This window comes from Plectropomus leopardus, chromosome 7 (assembly GCF_008729295.1).
Source record: "Plectropomus leopardus isolate mb chromosome 7, YSFRI_Pleo_2.0, whole genome shotgun sequence".
NCBI lineage: Eukaryota > Metazoa > Chordata > Actinopteri > Perciformes > Serranidae > Plectropomus > Plectropomus leopardus.
In genome coordinates, this window is record NC_056469.1 from 27,120,171 (window position 1) to 27,137,389 (window position 17,219).

General features: G+C 38.9%; 1 protein-coding gene across 1 annotated transcript in view; it reads right to left on the reverse strand.

Annotated features, from left to right (window-relative positions):
- Nucleotides 1-12,899, reverse strand: part of chrnb2 (cholinergic receptor, nicotinic, beta 2) — a 30,760-nt gene extending 17,861 nt beyond the window's left edge. Inside the window, exon 1 of the mRNA XM_042489788.1 lies at nt 12,600-12,899. Within this exon, the coding sequence (XP_042345722.1) occupies nt 12,600-12,660 (61 nt within the window). The 5' untranslated portion in view covers nt 12,661-12,899. The remainder of the gene's footprint in view (nt 1-12,599) is intronic.
- Between the last annotated feature and the right edge of the window lie 4,320 nt (nt 12,900-17,219).

Below are 17,219 nucleotides of genomic sequence, written 5' to 3' on the forward strand. Positions count from 1 at the left end.
TTGTCCACAACTATCTGACAAACTGCTGCAGCCTCATATTTTGTGTGCACATGTATGACTGTGTGCTCAAGTTGTGGTGATTCATAATTGTTGAAAACCTGTTTTATTGTCTTTTGTCATTGACTGCTGACTCCTAACTCCTTATAACCAGCTGATAGTTGACAAGGCTGCATGTTTTGCAGAAATTTGTTTCCTGCCTGTTACAGACAACATTTTGGCCTTCACTGCTGAAAAGCTGTCATCCATACAAAGTTTGGTCTAATTTTGAACCAAAGCATCTGCAGATTAATCTGCAGGACCCAGTATGCTGTGATCCACTAAATTTTGGCACGATAAGAGATGAATTAGTCCCTGTTTTTGTTATCTTTGCCGCCATCTTGACTGGAGCCGCAAGGGACTATTCCACCAGGTGCAGTCTGCCTGTGACCCAGTTTTGCACTGTCACTGCACGGTGTCTTGTCGCACCAGCAGCGTTTCAGAGGTTTACCTGCCCAATAATGCAGAGCAGCAGATTTTGTTGGTCATTTTTCCTTGATATTTGTGCTTCTACTATATTTAAGTAAGCAGGCGTTATAGTTAAATGTTCAGGAAGGTTTTTTTCGTCTATTTTAATTGTGTTTATTGTTTTTTATTTCATCTTTGTTGTGCTGTAGTTTACAGACAGAGTAAAGTTAATAACATTCAGAGTGGCTGTACCCAACTCAGAATTATGCCAGTGGAATTGGATTTGCCTGCAAAATATGAATATTCAACGATTTGTTTTCCATACAAAGTTTTGAAGTTTGAATGAGCCTCGTGGGACAGCAGCATTCATTTAATTTAGTAAACAAGCAAACTGTGCAAACTTTTTTTGCTGACGCTAGACATCAAACAAAAACCACAGACTGTATCATGGTAAGTTCCTGTGAGCTGTAAAGAAACCCCCTCTGAGCAGGTCTCCCCCTCTTTGGGCCATTGCCTTCATGTCTGCAGCTCCCTGTACCGAAGAGTAGCACGGAAATCAAGAGCACTCCTTCAGCAGCAAAATCTGGGGACCAAAACATCCCCAGACGTACACTGCACAGAAAAAAAACAACTACTTGACTTGAAGCAATCTCAGTCTACTGCAGGTCTCTAACTGAGGATTGAAGTCCCACTATGAGCGGCAAAGATTTTTGGTTGTTTTTTAGTCATTAAACAAACAGTCATCCTTTAAATTATTATGTATCTATCTTCAACATACAGCACCTGTTAGCAGAATATATCAATCGGCTCTCCACAATGTGCCAAAGCTCTGTCAAATATAGAAAAGGTGTGGTTTTTAGTCGTTTTTTAGAGGCGTCTGAAACGAGCTTCCAATGGAATAACAAGAACTTTCTAGTGTGGCCACGGTCGTCTCCGGGGAACGCGCAGCCATCTGGTGGACGTCTGTACTCTACTGTACTGAATTCTGTATTTATACTGTAGTATTTTTTTAGCTGTAAATTGAAAAGACTTCTGTAATGGGGTTTGGGTTGTTGGTCAGACAAACCAAGCAATTTGAAGACATCATCTTTAGCTTTTGGAAATTGCGATAAACATTTCATAGACCACACACTTGACTGATTAGTAAAAAAATCACCCGATTAATCGAATAAGCAAAAATAATCACGAGTTGAAGCTCCGTTTTGTATTCAGAGATTAAATGTATAAAGACAGAGAGTGAAAAAAATATTAATACATGAAGGGAAACACAATCAAAAATAAGAACGAGTACATTTGAGATGGGATGTTGGGATTTGTTGCATTAGTGATGTAAAAATGTGAAAATGGAAATTAAGAAGCTATAAACAAACTAAACATACTCAGCTGATGTTATTTTTGCTGTTTTTCCTCTGAATGTGTTCCTGTGCTCCTCTGACACTCTGTCCTCCCCCCTGATCTCCACCTCCTCCCCCCATCCCTCTTGCCCTGTAGCGCTGCTGTGTTCACTGAGCAGGAATGATAGCCTCTGTCTCTGGATCAATGAGGACTCTATTCATGCCCCGTAAACTAAACACGCAATTCCTCCCCCCACACACCATTTTTTTTAATCTCCTGCTCTTTCCTGCGTCCCTCTCTTCCGTCTCATCTTCTTTTACACTTTCTCTGTCTCTCCATCATCCGAGCCGGCCCGCATTTTCTCCTCACTCCCCTGGCTGTCTCCCTCCCTCTCATCCTTCCTGTTATCTCCATCTCTCTGTCGCTGACAGCCACTGTCCATTTATTGCCCTTTCTCTCGCTAATCCACCATCATCAATACGCTTCCTGTCAGCACATGTGTGTAGCACTCGGGTTGTTTATTGCGCTGGTTTTATTTTTTTATGCGCATATGTGTGTGTGTCTTTTTCTGTGCACATATTCATGAGGGAAATAAACACTACTGTCTGTGCTGAGGCCATATGAGTAATGTATATTATTCCCAGAAGCACAAGGCAATAACACTGTCGGATGAGACAGAAAGCTAATACAGTTCACTTAAACAATGATGAAGCAGAAAAGGACTGCATTTCCATCAGCCATACTTATAATGCAAATGGAAGTTTCCTGCTCAAATTAACTAGACAATACATTAAGCTGTGTGCTAAAGTGTTAAAATGATAAGTTCTTCATTGTAAGCACAGTTTGTGGAATGTCTTTATATTTTATATTATGTTCATATTACAATTCCTGAAACATGTGTAGACTTATCTCTGAAAAGAAGATTTTAAAGCAAAGTCTTTGCTCAATGTTATTTGAGTAGCTGCATTGGGAAAAAAAATATCTGGATTTACGGGAAAACTCCTAAATCAAAGACCTGAAGATGACTAAGGCCAACTTTACAAGACACCAAAACAGAGTCTATGGAAAAATCAATTCACTTAACTGGATGCAAAAGAACTATATTGTGCAATGATTACAAGTTTCAACTCAAAAATCATCTGACAGCTTTTTTCCACTTCTTTCTTTGACGTTAAAAATGATATCTTAATAACTTGTTAACAAAGTTCACAGGCAGAGGGGTCTTATGGACAGATTGCTACAGGCCCAGAGGTCCAAATAGTCAGGGGCCCCTCAAGCCTTCACCTACAAAATATCACTCAAAATAACACCCCCCTTTTCACCCAAATAAGCTCATTTATGCAGGTTTTTTTAAACATGGGAACACCCACTGACAATAGGCGTAGACTCCTCTCCCATTGCCAATAGAGTGGAGCCATGTACACATGTCTACAGTGGGCAAGTTGACCGTTTTTTTCAGTGGTGTGTCACGTTTGATGACATGTTCAGGCTAGAAAAAACAGGTTAGCAAGCAAAAAAGCAGCAGGAAGGCCAGTTAAAATGTTACAGTACTTCTTTTTTTTATGTATATCTCCCACTTATTAAATCTCTTTTGCAAACTTGGTGCAGACTAAATTCGCATCAATATTCAAGCTTGAAAACAATTTAAAGAGACACAAATCGACAGAAAAAAGATGCAAAATTATGTCAGAAACATAAAATTACCTCAACGAAATGAAGAACTACTTCAAAGAGACACAAAATGACCAAAAAAGACACTTCATTACCTTAAAGACACTCAAAATTTCCTCAAAGAGACACAAAACCACCGAAACAATGCACAATAACTACAAAAAGAGGCAATACAACCACAAAGTCTTTGATACTTGCTCTGACGTAGGGGAGGTGATGGGGCCTTTTTCATGTCTTTGCCCTGGGGCCAATTGTCTCATAATCCGCCCATGCTACAAATCTATATATATTTTTCCTTGATGGTAACATCGTGACAGAGGCTGATAAAATGTTTGAACAGTTTCAATATTTCCGTATCAACTCCCACACTTACTAGAATAAAAAAGTCAGGAATATGCATCCCACTACATGTGTGTTGACACAAATCTGAATGGAGACGCAGATTAAAAAAAGGATCATGCAGTCTTGGCTCTCTGAGTCTTCACATTTTCTGCTTATTTTTTACTAAAATATTTGCATGCAGGGGCTCAGGATGAAAGTCTAGACTAATATTTCACGACACTGAGACAAATTAGAGACCAAAACAGAGAGCTTTGCTGGTTTATTCTTATCTAGATGACAAGACCGATAAAAATATCCGCACACTGCAGCCTGATCACGGCACAAACATGTTAACCCGGCTGCTCATCCTCAGCACTTACTAATGCTTCTAAACAAAGACTGATCTCCCTCTTCCTCCATCTCCACATACGACACGCTGTCATGCTAAAGGCCGAGCTGAGTGGTTGTAATGTTGCTGGTAGCTCAGGTTGTATTCTGGTTGTTTTCCATTGCAAATATTGCAAACTTAATGTGACACTATGAATATTTCAGCAGGGCTCCCCATTAGACCCTGGAGCGAGGGAAGTTACACACCACCACGCACATGCAAACACACACGCGTCAGTGGCACAGCACAGGAACAGACGAGATGGTAGCCATGTTCAGCTACATCCGCTCCTCTTTCCTCCTCTTAAACAGCCAATGAGCTTAGCACCCTGGTTAACCTCAGTGTGAAGCCTTATTTTTGGAAATTCACTGCAAAACAGCCACAAAAAGACACAAAATTACCTCAAAGTGACACAAAATTACCTCAGAGAAACACAAAATTACTCAGAGACACATAAGAGACACAAAATTACCTCAAAGAGACACAAATTTCCCTCACCGAGACACAAAATTACCTCTAAGAGACACAAAACAACCAAAAATGACAAAAATCAGCTCAAAGAGACACAAAATTACCTCTAAGAGACTCTAAATTTCTTCAAGCAGACACATAAGAGACACAAAATTACCCCAAAGAGACACTAAATTACCTCACAGAGACACATAAGAGATACAAAATTACCTCTAAGAGACTCTAAATTACTTCAAAGAGACACAGAAAGACACAAAACAACCAAAAAAGACACAAAATAACCTTAAAGAGACACAAAATGACCTCTAAGAGGCACAAAAATGACCAAAACCACCCATAATTACCTTAAGGAGACACAAAAGTACCCCAAGGATACACAGGATTATTTATTTGATAATTTAAAATCATTCAGTTGTTAAAATCTACAGCATGTGTTATTTGCAGTTTACAAAGCTACTTAGAGGCCAGAGACCACACACGCCGTAAAGACAACAGTATGGTTTATTTGGTCATTTAAAATCATTCAGTTGTTAAAATCTACAGCATGTGTTATTTGCAGTTTACAAAGCTACTTAGAGGCCAGAGTCCACACACGCCGTAAAGACAAATGTGGGGAAAATGAGGGCGAAGCGAGAGCTAAATTGAATTATCCCGCTAAGACTATTACTGTGATGATCTCTATTTATACAGCTTGCTCAAATGAGAAAAGGTTGGAGGGAAAGTAGGGTCGCTCTCTGCTCTGCTCTCTGACGCTCTGCCAAAGAGGCTTTTTGGCCGCAGCTGGGACCTTTTATGCTGAAATATTCTTAAATCAATAATGGAGAGATCCATTGATCTACTGGCAACACCCAATTGGCACCGTAGTGCCCATAGAGCTGAGATATTAATATTGATCCTCCATCCAGCCGCAATATCACAGCACTCCAAAAACAAAGCCATCCCGCTGTGGACTAACTGAGAGCGGAAGAAGCTATATTGTCGCCAAATTTGACAAACTCCACAGTCGAGAAAACAGTGGCCAGTAGAGGTTTTTTTTTTAAATTACAAATGATAATGAGATGTACTTTTCACAATGCCAATAACGTATGAATCAATCATCAAGTCCTGTGCTTAATTCTCTTCTTATAAACAACACCATTAAACAAAAACTGTTACTACTAATATAAACTTAATCACAAAACCATTATTAGATACAATCAGATTTTATGTTGTATGTGCAGGAATTAAAAACAAAGAGGGAAAATAAGATGCACACAAAGGAACAGGATATAATGTCACACAAGAGACACAAGATCAAAACTTGGCAAGTACTAAACTTAGACGTCAAACTAAAGAGTGTGAGTGTGCTGTGAGATGAGAGATAAAAGGAGTATTTGCAGATTGTCTAGCATTGCATCTTATAGGCTAAAGCCTGATGGCACAGATACATTTTTTCAGTATTAGAGGTGAAACAATTGATTAGTTGACCAAAAGAAACCTATTTAAAGAATAAAATAATATTTTAAGTTTTTTTTCTAAGCAACGATGCAAGATATTCACAAGTTTTTCTAAATGTTTAGACGTTCTGCTTCTGTAAGGTTTACATCATTGTAAATGAACTATCTTTGGGTTTTAGACTGCTGGCCAAATAAAAAGAGACATGTGAAGATCACCCAAGTGGCAACCTCCAGGGCTGAAAAATGAAGCTAACGCTGAAGCGCCAAAAACTGCAGTTCCTCGAATGGCCACTTGGGACTGGCTCCAAAGGTGAGTCAATCCTCATAGACCCCCATGTTAAAATGCCCAAATATACAGCACAGATAATACAGCCTGGTACAAAAAACAGTTTTGGTCTCGATAGCTGATTTTAACATTATGACATATGATGGGTGAGTTTTTATTTTTTTTAAAAATCCACTACAGAAGAGACTTGATCACTAAAATAAGTCAGAGAAAAAAAGTGGATATATCAATATCAATATTAGTTATCAGTGAAATGATTTGTTATGTATCAGCATATCAGACATCGGTAAAAAATCCAATATCGTGCATCCCTGGTCATTAAAATAATCATTAGTTAAAATCCTGATAAAGATTAAGATACAGGCAGAAACAATGACAACAGATCAATTAGAATAAAAGATCTGAATAAAAGAGACATCAGTCAGTGTTTTTCTTCAGTAAATACTTCAGTTCATATCTTGGATATCTTTGCAGTAAAAGTGTTTTAGCAATAATGTATCATGATAGCTTAATGCTAAAAGGTCTAACAAAACTCCACAGAGACTTTTTCAGGCCCATTATCACAAATGTATTCTGTGGGGCCAAGCATTGATCCAACCGTCCATAGTACAAACCTAAAACACTCTTTTCTGTCTCTGGTCAACATGCCAAATTTTCAAATTATACCAAATATACAGATATTTATTTAATAGTGCAATTCAAAAAACTGCATCTAAGGTTTAAAGTTGTTTTTTTTTTTTTTTTAATATCCAAGGTATAATCAAACAGAAGTTGAAAAGCTCAGAAGCTATGAAATCTGCAGGAATTTGCAGTATGGTTTATTTGTATTATTTACTGCCCAAGAAGCTCAGCTGTTGGATGACAGACGGTATGGCTTTCTAACTGTAGTGGAGCATATTTCAGGGACTGCAATAAAATACATCATTTCAACTGCATAATGCCTCTCATAACACCTATTATTGGAGCTATTATTTGGATACCCGTAAATCCTGAGGCCATGTTATCACCACGCCGAAGCCTGCTGCCTGTAATTTGTATGAAGAGATAGCAGGTCGCCTGTCTGAAAGTAGCACATGTATCTACATCACATCTGATCCTATCTTGCAGAAGTCCTAATCAAAATCATAACAAACAAGTATTTTTTCTCTAGTTTTATTGCACTTTTCCAGGCCAGTGTGGATCATTTGTTCAGTTTTATCTGTCATACATGTTATCACCGTAGGAAGGTTTATCTTAAAATCAATTCTGCACACATCTACATCAGAGCGACATAACATAGCTTCAACATAAGTTCACCTATTCCTTTAAAAAAAAAAAAGACACTTGAATTAAAATTCCTAACTTTCCAAACATTTCTTATCTTCCTCTTTTTCTCCACTGCTTAAGTTTCCATTAAACCTCTGTGCTCTCCCTCTGCTTCTCTCTAATCTCCAGGGCTGCACACTGCTGCTGTGCTGCTGCTACTACTGCTGCACATTCATTCACACAAACACACACTCGCAATCTTGCCCAAATCACACATGAGAGCACACAGTTTTACACACGGGATCACACACGTTCTCACATACAAATGCAGACCTCTGTTGTGTGTGACCGCCGCTGTGCATTTCTTATCGCAGATGCAGCCCCTATGCTCTGATCTGATCCTGTTGCTGCTGTGTGTTGGGAGTCGGTCCAGAGAGATAGAGACAGAGGAAATGAGAGAGCGAGATAAAGACAGAAAGTGACGGGGTGAGAGAGAGAAAAAGAGAGCGAGACAATAGCAGGGCTGTTGTAATGTGCAGGTTGAGATGCTGCAGGGATCAGTGGGCTGGAACAGTGCAGCAGAAAAGTGATGACAGGCTAAACTGACTGAGCAGAACTTTCTAGACTGTAGCACTGCCAAGGAAATGGTTAGTTGATATTCACTAAGTGCATTCATAAAGCGGAGGACAAAAGATTATGGCGCATGCATAGACTCACACAGTCACACATGCAAAAAGACTTGGCTGCTCGTCAAACACGTCCGCTTTCAGATGCAGCCGATAAAAAGTGCTGAAAAAACTAATCCAAGCACTCTTTACGTCCTTGGGTGATGAGACTGTCGCACACAGTGCTCCATATCCAGTAACCCCTGCATCAGGTCAACTCAGCACCACAGACCTGTTTATTATGCATGGCCTGCAGGGGAAATGACAAGAGACATTCTCCTCACCCAACAGGACGGCCACATCCTCGCAGCAGCGTCTGAGACAGGTGGTGAAATGTCCTTGAGCGCCCTTGCGCAGCCACCGACTGTGAGACTGCTTTTACGTGTGCATGTTTGTCTTATGTAACAAAGTATTGTTGCGCGTCTGGAGGTGTAATGTTATGACTTTTCTCCCTCTTATTCCATCATCACTAATCTGCACAAAATGCATAAAACTTCCTCTGTGCACATGTCTTTTCAAAGTGCACGTTTGACAATTACGTGCTTTCTTTGTTGGGAGTCTCTGAAGTGTGTTGATGCCCAGGTGTGTGCGCGACCATGTGCTCATTTCTTGCGTTTGCGTGTGGTTTAAGTTTACAGTCTCTGAGGATGATGCTAATCAGATTTTCTCCCTTAAGGGAAGATGACTCATTAGTACTCCACTGCTTATGAAGCTCTTTTAAAGTGATATTTCATGTTGGTTGTGTTTTCTTGTGCACATACCTCTTGTTTGAACTCAGGGACTAATCAACCAACAAAAGTGAGAGCTTGGGGGGAACCAAATATTACGCAAGTTCAGAGCAGCTTCATAACTCAGACATACTCTTGTCACAATTGGTAAGTTAGGTCCTATTTTTTTTCCTTCAGAAATACAAAACTCTGACTATTAATAGAAGCAAACAATGCTTGTTCTATTGTAATTACTCCAACAAAGACCTATTTTTTAAGGCCACACTCACAAGTAAATATATTTTAAGAGTGATGAAAAAATACAATAATTTTACAGCAAAACGTGCCTGCTGAAATGCAAAGATGCATTTTTGCTCTATTTTTTAAATCAAATCTGGCATTCTTTTAAATCCATAGGCGTATATTTCAAGGAGGGATGCATCTGACATGTCTCTATTAATATTTACCACGTATAAATACCAATTACCAATAAAAACATGAAAGTAGCAGGGTAGTTTATTTTGGTGCATAATAATTCAACAAAATGCAGGAAATCAAGTGTTTGATGCTTACATATTTCTGGTGGAGGACCCCCAATGTTAAAACAAAACCTACACCCTTGGTTCTATTTGTAATTTTCTTTTTCTCTTTAATTTTCTTTATTTTACTGCTAATTTTTACAGGGACAGCACACAATTAAAAGCAATTGCACCAGAGTTAGCTAGCAGCTACTTTCCATCTGTCTTCCCTCGTCAGGTGAACACAAACACTTTTTTATTTACTAGATCTTTCTTTTTTGGTTAATTTGTATTGTACTACTAAGAGAGTTAATTTCACTCCTGTACACTTCATAATTTTTACATATATTTATACATTTTTGCATTCCTGAGAGTATTAATCTTTTTCTTATCTGATTTTATATCTGTAAAACTTCTTATATTTTGCATTTTGTGAAACAACAAAATCAGACATGAACTAAAACCAAATATTAAAATATTGAGTCCTTTTTTCCTGTATGTGCTCACGCTAGTGCTTGTCCCTTGAACATAACCTGGCTCTTCTTAGAACGTAACCTACCAACAAAGTTATACTTGTTATATCTCCATGTATGTATCTGTTATGCAGTCTTTTCCCAGTCTCAGCTGCAATAATTCACAGTGAAATAATTAAGTGTACACTCATTCATAGTGTGCATTTTCATAGAATTTAGAAGGAGTTCCTCTTTTATAAGAGTGTATCTTTTATTTTATGCAGCTCTTTGAAACTGCCTTCCTAACCACTCCATTGTCTTGTGCAATAATTCATAGTGAAATAATTAATTGAACATGAATTCATAGTGTGTATTTTTACATAATTTACAGTGTGTGCCTTTATTATAAAGTATGTATCCTCTGTTTTTATGCTGCTTCCTTGACCTTTTTTTTATTGTTTTCTCACAAACTGGCTTTGAGAGATATGTACAAAAATCTAACATACCTGTACTCTCCTGTTCATCTAATCTAATCTATAATATCTCTCTTATATCTGTAAAACACTTTGTCAGTGTGTTTTAAAGAACGTAATACAATGGAATGTTGTTGATGAAAAAACATTTTTTTTAAATGTTATGCATGCGTGTATGCGTGCGTGTATGCATGCATGCGTGCGTGTGTGTGTGTGTGTGTGCGTGCGTGCGTGCGTGTGTGGAGCTTGAGCTCGAACTGATCGATGTCATGTTGATGGAGGTGAAACTGATCTTTATCTGTATGTCTCTGTGAATGCTTCTCTGCATGAATTGTGATTTACTGCTTGACGTAAAGGTCTGCGTGTGCGTTTGTGTGTGTGTTTGTGACAGAAAGAGCAGGAGTGTGTGCCAGAGAGAAAGCAGGAGCATGTTGTCGCCATGGGTGATGATGAACAGTTAGTCAATACAAGGCAGATGGCCAGGCTTGTGTGTGTGTGTGGAGGTGTGTGCGTGTGTGTGTGGAGGTGTGTGTGGAAGTGTGTTAGTGCGTGTGGGTCTGTGTGCTGCTACACAGCCAGTGACAAACCAGTCTTTTTTTGCTTGGAGCCACTGAGCTGACCTCTGCCCTGTCACTACTATGGATTGGCTGGAAATATTAAGGCGGCTGTAATTTAGCCAATCAGCTGATGTGTTTGTTCCGCTCTGCTTTGGGCGAACCCCTCGCTGAGCAGAAATTAACACCAAATTAGAGCCAAGTTACAGAGGTAAAATATGTCCAAACACCCTAATGGCTTTACACTCAGCCCATTTGCTCACTGCAAGAGCAGCGTCGTAAATAAGGCTGTCTGCACAGTGCATGAAGACAAAAAGACCATCTATCTGTCTGAGCTGTTATACTGAGACAGAAGGCTTTTCCTGTGCTGCTGCATGACACATCATTTGTCCTCTGATGACAGGATGTAGAAGTTGTTTTAGCTCAACGTGCCTCTCATTAACCTGCCCACTCAATGCAAGACCCCAGTGTTAATGAGAGAGAGGGAGAGAGAAGAGGGGTGATAACATAATTTCTTCCCCTCTCTCTAATGCATATTTAGAGAGAAGGGATGCTACAATGGCCTCAGAGTGTGGTTGATGTTTTGCAGATTGAATGTTCATTCACTAAGACTTCTTTAACCCTTTGAAACCTGGATCAGTTTTCTTGTGCTACGTTCAGATGCCTTAACAAGTATTTAAACCTTCGAACCCCAAGAAAATTGGCTTGCTTTCTTAAAAAAACAAAAAGGAAAAAAAGTGTTCTGCAAATTACAAGAAATTAGTAAATTTAGAAAATTATTTATAAAAAGCTAGGAAAAAATGTCCTGCAAAAAACTAGATTTATAATTCTCTAAATTATATATTTTAAAAAAACATTACAGAATTATTAGTATTTTTAAGCACATTTTCCAGGTCTTTTCCTTGTTAATTTGTTTTTATTTTATTTATTTCTTTGTTTATTTATTGTTTTTGGTCATTTTTAGATATATCTCTTATTTTTTTACTTTTTTTGGGCTAATTTCTGGGTAATTTCTTTCTAAGTTGCTCATGTTTTTGAAAGGAATCAAGCCATTTGGCTGAACAAACACAGTGTGATGCAACATTTAAAAGCTTTAAAACCTCCTAAAATGTGTCATATTCTGTTCCATAGATTGTTGCCAAAGTGCTATTTAGCCCCAAGATAAATATAGTAGAAGGGTATCTAAGAAGTTCATGCAATAATATCATTGCGACCACAGAACAACACGATGTTAGTTTATAAAAGGCCTTTAAACGCACCACACTGACAACAAAAACCCAAATAAAAGGGTTTAAACGGGTTTAAACGGAAAATCATGCAACCTCATATGTATATATATTTGTGTTTCTCCAGTGCGCATGTGATATATGGAGTGGGCAATATTTTCTCTACTACATCATTCCGTCGCGCTCGCTGCTGTTATTATGAGAAAGATGGTGACACAGCAATGAAAGAGTCCTCTTCTTCACGTCTGCCTCTCCTCCTCAGCCTCTAAACACTCGTTTTTGCCTTCACACTTTCCAAGAAACCTATTCAGATCCCCCTGAATGCACGGTGCTTCTGGTCCTGTAAAGGTGACGATGCACACAAAAGCACATCGATGGAGCCATTATGAGACGGACAAGTTACTCACCTCCCGCAATGGCGAGGAGAGCCAGCAGCAGCAGCAGCGACGGCGGCCGGCCGTCCATCATCGTACGTGCGTCCGAGCAGCGCGCTCCGAGCCCGAAAGGTGTTCACCGCGATGGAGATGCCACCCCGATCACACCCGCAGCGTTAACTCCCCTCCTCCTCACGACCCCAAACGGTTCCGCTTCACTCTATACCTGGCATGGTGACGTCAGGGCTCTCCGTCGGTATCACACTTCTTCTCCCGGTAAACGGGGGAGAAATAGAAATACCTCAGCGGGGGCCAGGTAAGCTCTGCGCTAGGTCGTGCCGTCGCTGGCTGTCCGCTGCTGAAACACCGCTCAGCGATGCGACGCGCGCTGGAAGAGGAGGCGGGGGCGGGGCGGGGGGCGGGCGGAGGAGCACGGTGGGGGGGAGGGGGGGAGGAGGTGCGTTGGGAGGATGTGGCATACCTCAGAGGCTCCGCAGCTCAGCTCGCGATGCCAGTGTCTTCCCCGCACAAAGTCACACATTACCATATAATATTCAGTGGTCTCAGGCGCGCGCAGTGTTTATCGTGTGACCTCGTCAAACTTAATGACATCTCTGTCTGCTTCAGCTTTAATATCAGCCTCAGGACGGTTGATGTGGCAGCAGTGAAATGTAACAAACGATATTTACTCAAGTACTGTACTTAAGTATGAATATGAGGTAACTATACTTTATAGTATTTTGTTTTCATGCTGCTTTATTTTTTATTCTACTACAAGGGAGGGAATAGCCCATTGTTACTTTTTTACTTCACTATATTTATCTGACAACTTGAGTTACTTTACAGATTTTTATATAAAACACAATATGAGTTTATAAAATATGATGTTTTGTTTTAAATTTTAAAGTTCATATGATAATTGAATCGGTCAATTCACAGAAAATTAGTTGACAACTATTTTGATAAACATTATAAACAACCTTGAGGTCTGGGGTGTTTTTTCCTATTTCTTTTTTAATTTTGAAGTTTTCTTTATAATTTTGACTTTTTTGACATTCACATATATTGCTATCTGTTGCAAAATATTATCTTTTTTTTTCAACTGCAAATTTATCCTTAAAAATTTGAGCAAATTTGCTTAATTTCTTTGAGGAAAAAAAAGGCAATGATCAAACAAAGAAGAAATCACCCCCAAATTAGCAAGGAATTCATAAGAAGGGAAAAATAAGAAAAGGAAAAGAAAGATAAAAAACAAACAAGAACTGGAAACAGTGCTTAAAAAAATAAGGATAATTCTGTAACATAATTTTAAATATGTAATTATGATAATTGTAAATATGTATTTTTCCCCATGTTTTTTTATTCTTTCCCTAGATTTAAGAAATTAATTAAATCTAAAACTATTAATTTAATGCAATTTATGGAAAAATTCTTATTAAGTTGCTCATTGTCTTTTTCCAATATTTTGGGGGTTTTTAGGGTTCAAAGGTTAAAATACTTGTGAAGGACATCTGAAAGCAGCACAAGAAGTGAGTCACTCAGGTTTTCATCTCGCTTCAATCATTTTTATTGCAGCAACATAGTGGAATGAAAAAACACTGGATTTTATTACTCAAGTAGGCTACCCAAAGTTTCATTTTTATATGCAATATTACACATTTATATAACAGAAAATCAATACTTTGCATCCCCTTATCAGTGCAATATTTCCAAGCAAAATATTGCAATACTATGCTGTTTTTTCCCCTCACTTAGCAAAAACACATTTTAAAATATCATAAATTAGAATAAAACATTCGGTTTTGGACATGTACAGTATAACTGCAAATATTATAGCTTTTATGCTGTGGCGTGTCTCCCTGCTCTAGTTTCCGTGTATATCTGACCCAACTCGCATCTGTGCCCATTAAAATAACCTCACACCACCTTTCTTTCCAGGACTGCCTCAGCCTAATGTAGTCATTATTCTGTGAATAATCTCCACCCTCTAAAAGCTGGAGGGGTATGTCTCGCCTGCTCCTGTGTGACCTCTTCTTTCATTTTTTCCCCTTTCCTGTCGCTTATCTTTTATTAAATGTCCCTTTTTTGTTTCTGCTCCTATAGGACACTGAAGCGACCTCTAATTCTCAAAGTCAAGCACGCAGGAGTCGGGTAAGTAGATGGAGAGGGGAGAAACACTAAACAGGTAGGGGGATGGAGTTGAGGCAGGCAGACATAAATTGAGATAAGCGTATAAAAGCTTACAACTTCTGGATGTTGAAACACAAGAGCCGGCAGCCTGATGATAACAAAAATAAAACAACTGTTTAGGATGATGAGGGGCGGAGGGAATGCAGCAAATGAAGAAGGGTACAGGAGGAGTCAAAGGAGCGTGGGAGGCAGGGAGAGATGGATGGGGGAAGAGTAAACTTAGTAAACAGGAGTGCAGGATGGAGGGAGGAGGCGGTTGCCGTGGTGACTAACAGAAACCAGAAAGCTTCAGGAGGAAACGACCTGTTTCTCCTTCATTTTGTCTATTTTCATCACCGGCACACACACAAAGAACACACACAGCTGCCGCACAACACACTCATGCATAAAATACACACAATGCACACAGACGCACATAGGCATGCACACACACGCATGCAGGCTTCCACAGTAATGTCTTCCTCCTCTTCTCATGCTATCTTTATGCACTCTCATCTCTCCCTCTCTCTCCCTCTCTTTCTCCTCCTCTCTCCCTCTCTACCTCTCCTCTGCAGTGAATGAGCTGACCTGACAGTGCTCCTCCTCTGCACTGAGTGCTGTGAGTCTCGCTTTCTGGTGCTGCAGTTATCTCTTGTGGTTCTGTCATATCTGGCAACACTTTGATTAACAGCGCAAAAATCGAATCTATGAATCCGGATTAAATTAAAAATGTAAGACAAAGTATAAGATATGAATATTTTTACATTACATCTAAATTTAGGTACAGTTTTGAAGTACTGTATACCTCCTTACTACAACACTCGTGCAGATTATGAGACAATGGGTGTTTGGGCACAGACATGCAAAAATCCCCACCACCTCTCCTACATAGGAGCAACACACACAGACTCTGTGGTAGTTTATCCTCATTTGTTTGTTTTGCATCTGGTTGTAGTCTGTATGCAGCATTTTGTGGTTTTGTGTCTTTTTTTATTTTTAATTATTCAACATAAAGACAACACATGCAACACACAACACAAAGGAGACGTTCACAATAAATTTGCATATCGACGTTGTCGGGTGCAAGCCTCGTATCTCCACACTCACTCACTACTTTCGTTTTTTTTTCATAAATTAATTCTATTGGTCCCTCTCTACGTCTATCAGTGGGTTTCACCATTTCGCTACCAACAAAATGTAATTAAAAAAGTGTGGACCTAAATCTGTCCCCATTGGATCCTTTTAAAAACACAGCATTTTTTCCAATTCCTAAAAAATAGCAGTTTTGGAGATAGGAGGTTTTTGCCCAACAGCAGTGAAAGTTATCATACTTTTGGCCTTTTCATGTCCATATCACAACGAAGTACATATTCAGTGGTAATATTACTTCACAGAAGGTTATTAATTTGGCATATACCTCCCACTTTGCCATATAAAAGAGCAGAAAAAGAGTAAAGAGCAGAAATATGCAAGTATGGCAAAACAGTAATAATAATAAAATATAAAATAAAGTAAAAAAAACAAAGAAACAAACCATTACAAACAAACAAAAAACAAATCAAGCTAACTTGATTTCTGGCATCACCTCTATTAATAAGGACCATTGTTTATTAAACCTGTCCATTTTCAACCTTAACCTTGCTGTGATTTTTTCCCCATATTAAATACATTCTTGACGTTGTCTCTCCACTGGTTTATATTGGGAGGCTGCAGCTTCAGCCCAGATGCTGTATTTATTATTTTTTTTATTTTTTTGCTGTCAAGAGCAGAATCAGTAGTAGACTAATCATTTTTCTCTTTGTCATATTATCCAGCATTAATCCCAGTATGAACAGTGCTGGGTCTAATATGGTGTCAATACCTAATAACCTCTTGCTTTCTCTTATATTTTTTTTCCAATAGTCCTGGATTTTTTGGGCAGTCCCAGAAGCTTTGTGTCTTTTTGATGTTATTTTGTCTCTTTTTTAGGTCATTTTGTCTGTTTTTGTAGTTATTTTGTGTCTCCATGCAGTTCCTTCATATCTCTTTTTGGTGGTAATTTTGTCTTTTTGGGTCATTTTATGTAAATTTTATGAATAAGACTTATGGAATTTTCCATATGTAATATTTAGAAGGTGGCACTTCTAATTATATTTTAATATTTTTGGTATTGCCACTATTGCCTACAGTTAACAAATGATCTGACTACTTCTTTGATAACAGATACTTTATAATTTTGGACGGATTACTGAACAGCACCCAGGGGCCCCAAGTGTTGGGGCCCCCCATGGCCTTCACCTATAATGTCTCTCCAGTCAACATGTACTGACCAGAGGGAGACTAAAAATACCATAAGAAGACACACATGGATAAAGCACAAAGAGCTGCAAAGGAACTGCAAAGACATATGAAATAACTACAAAAACAGGCAAAACAACTCACATAGAGGCACCAAATTGACCACAAAGATACAAAAAAAGCGACCAAAAATAACCTCAGAGACTC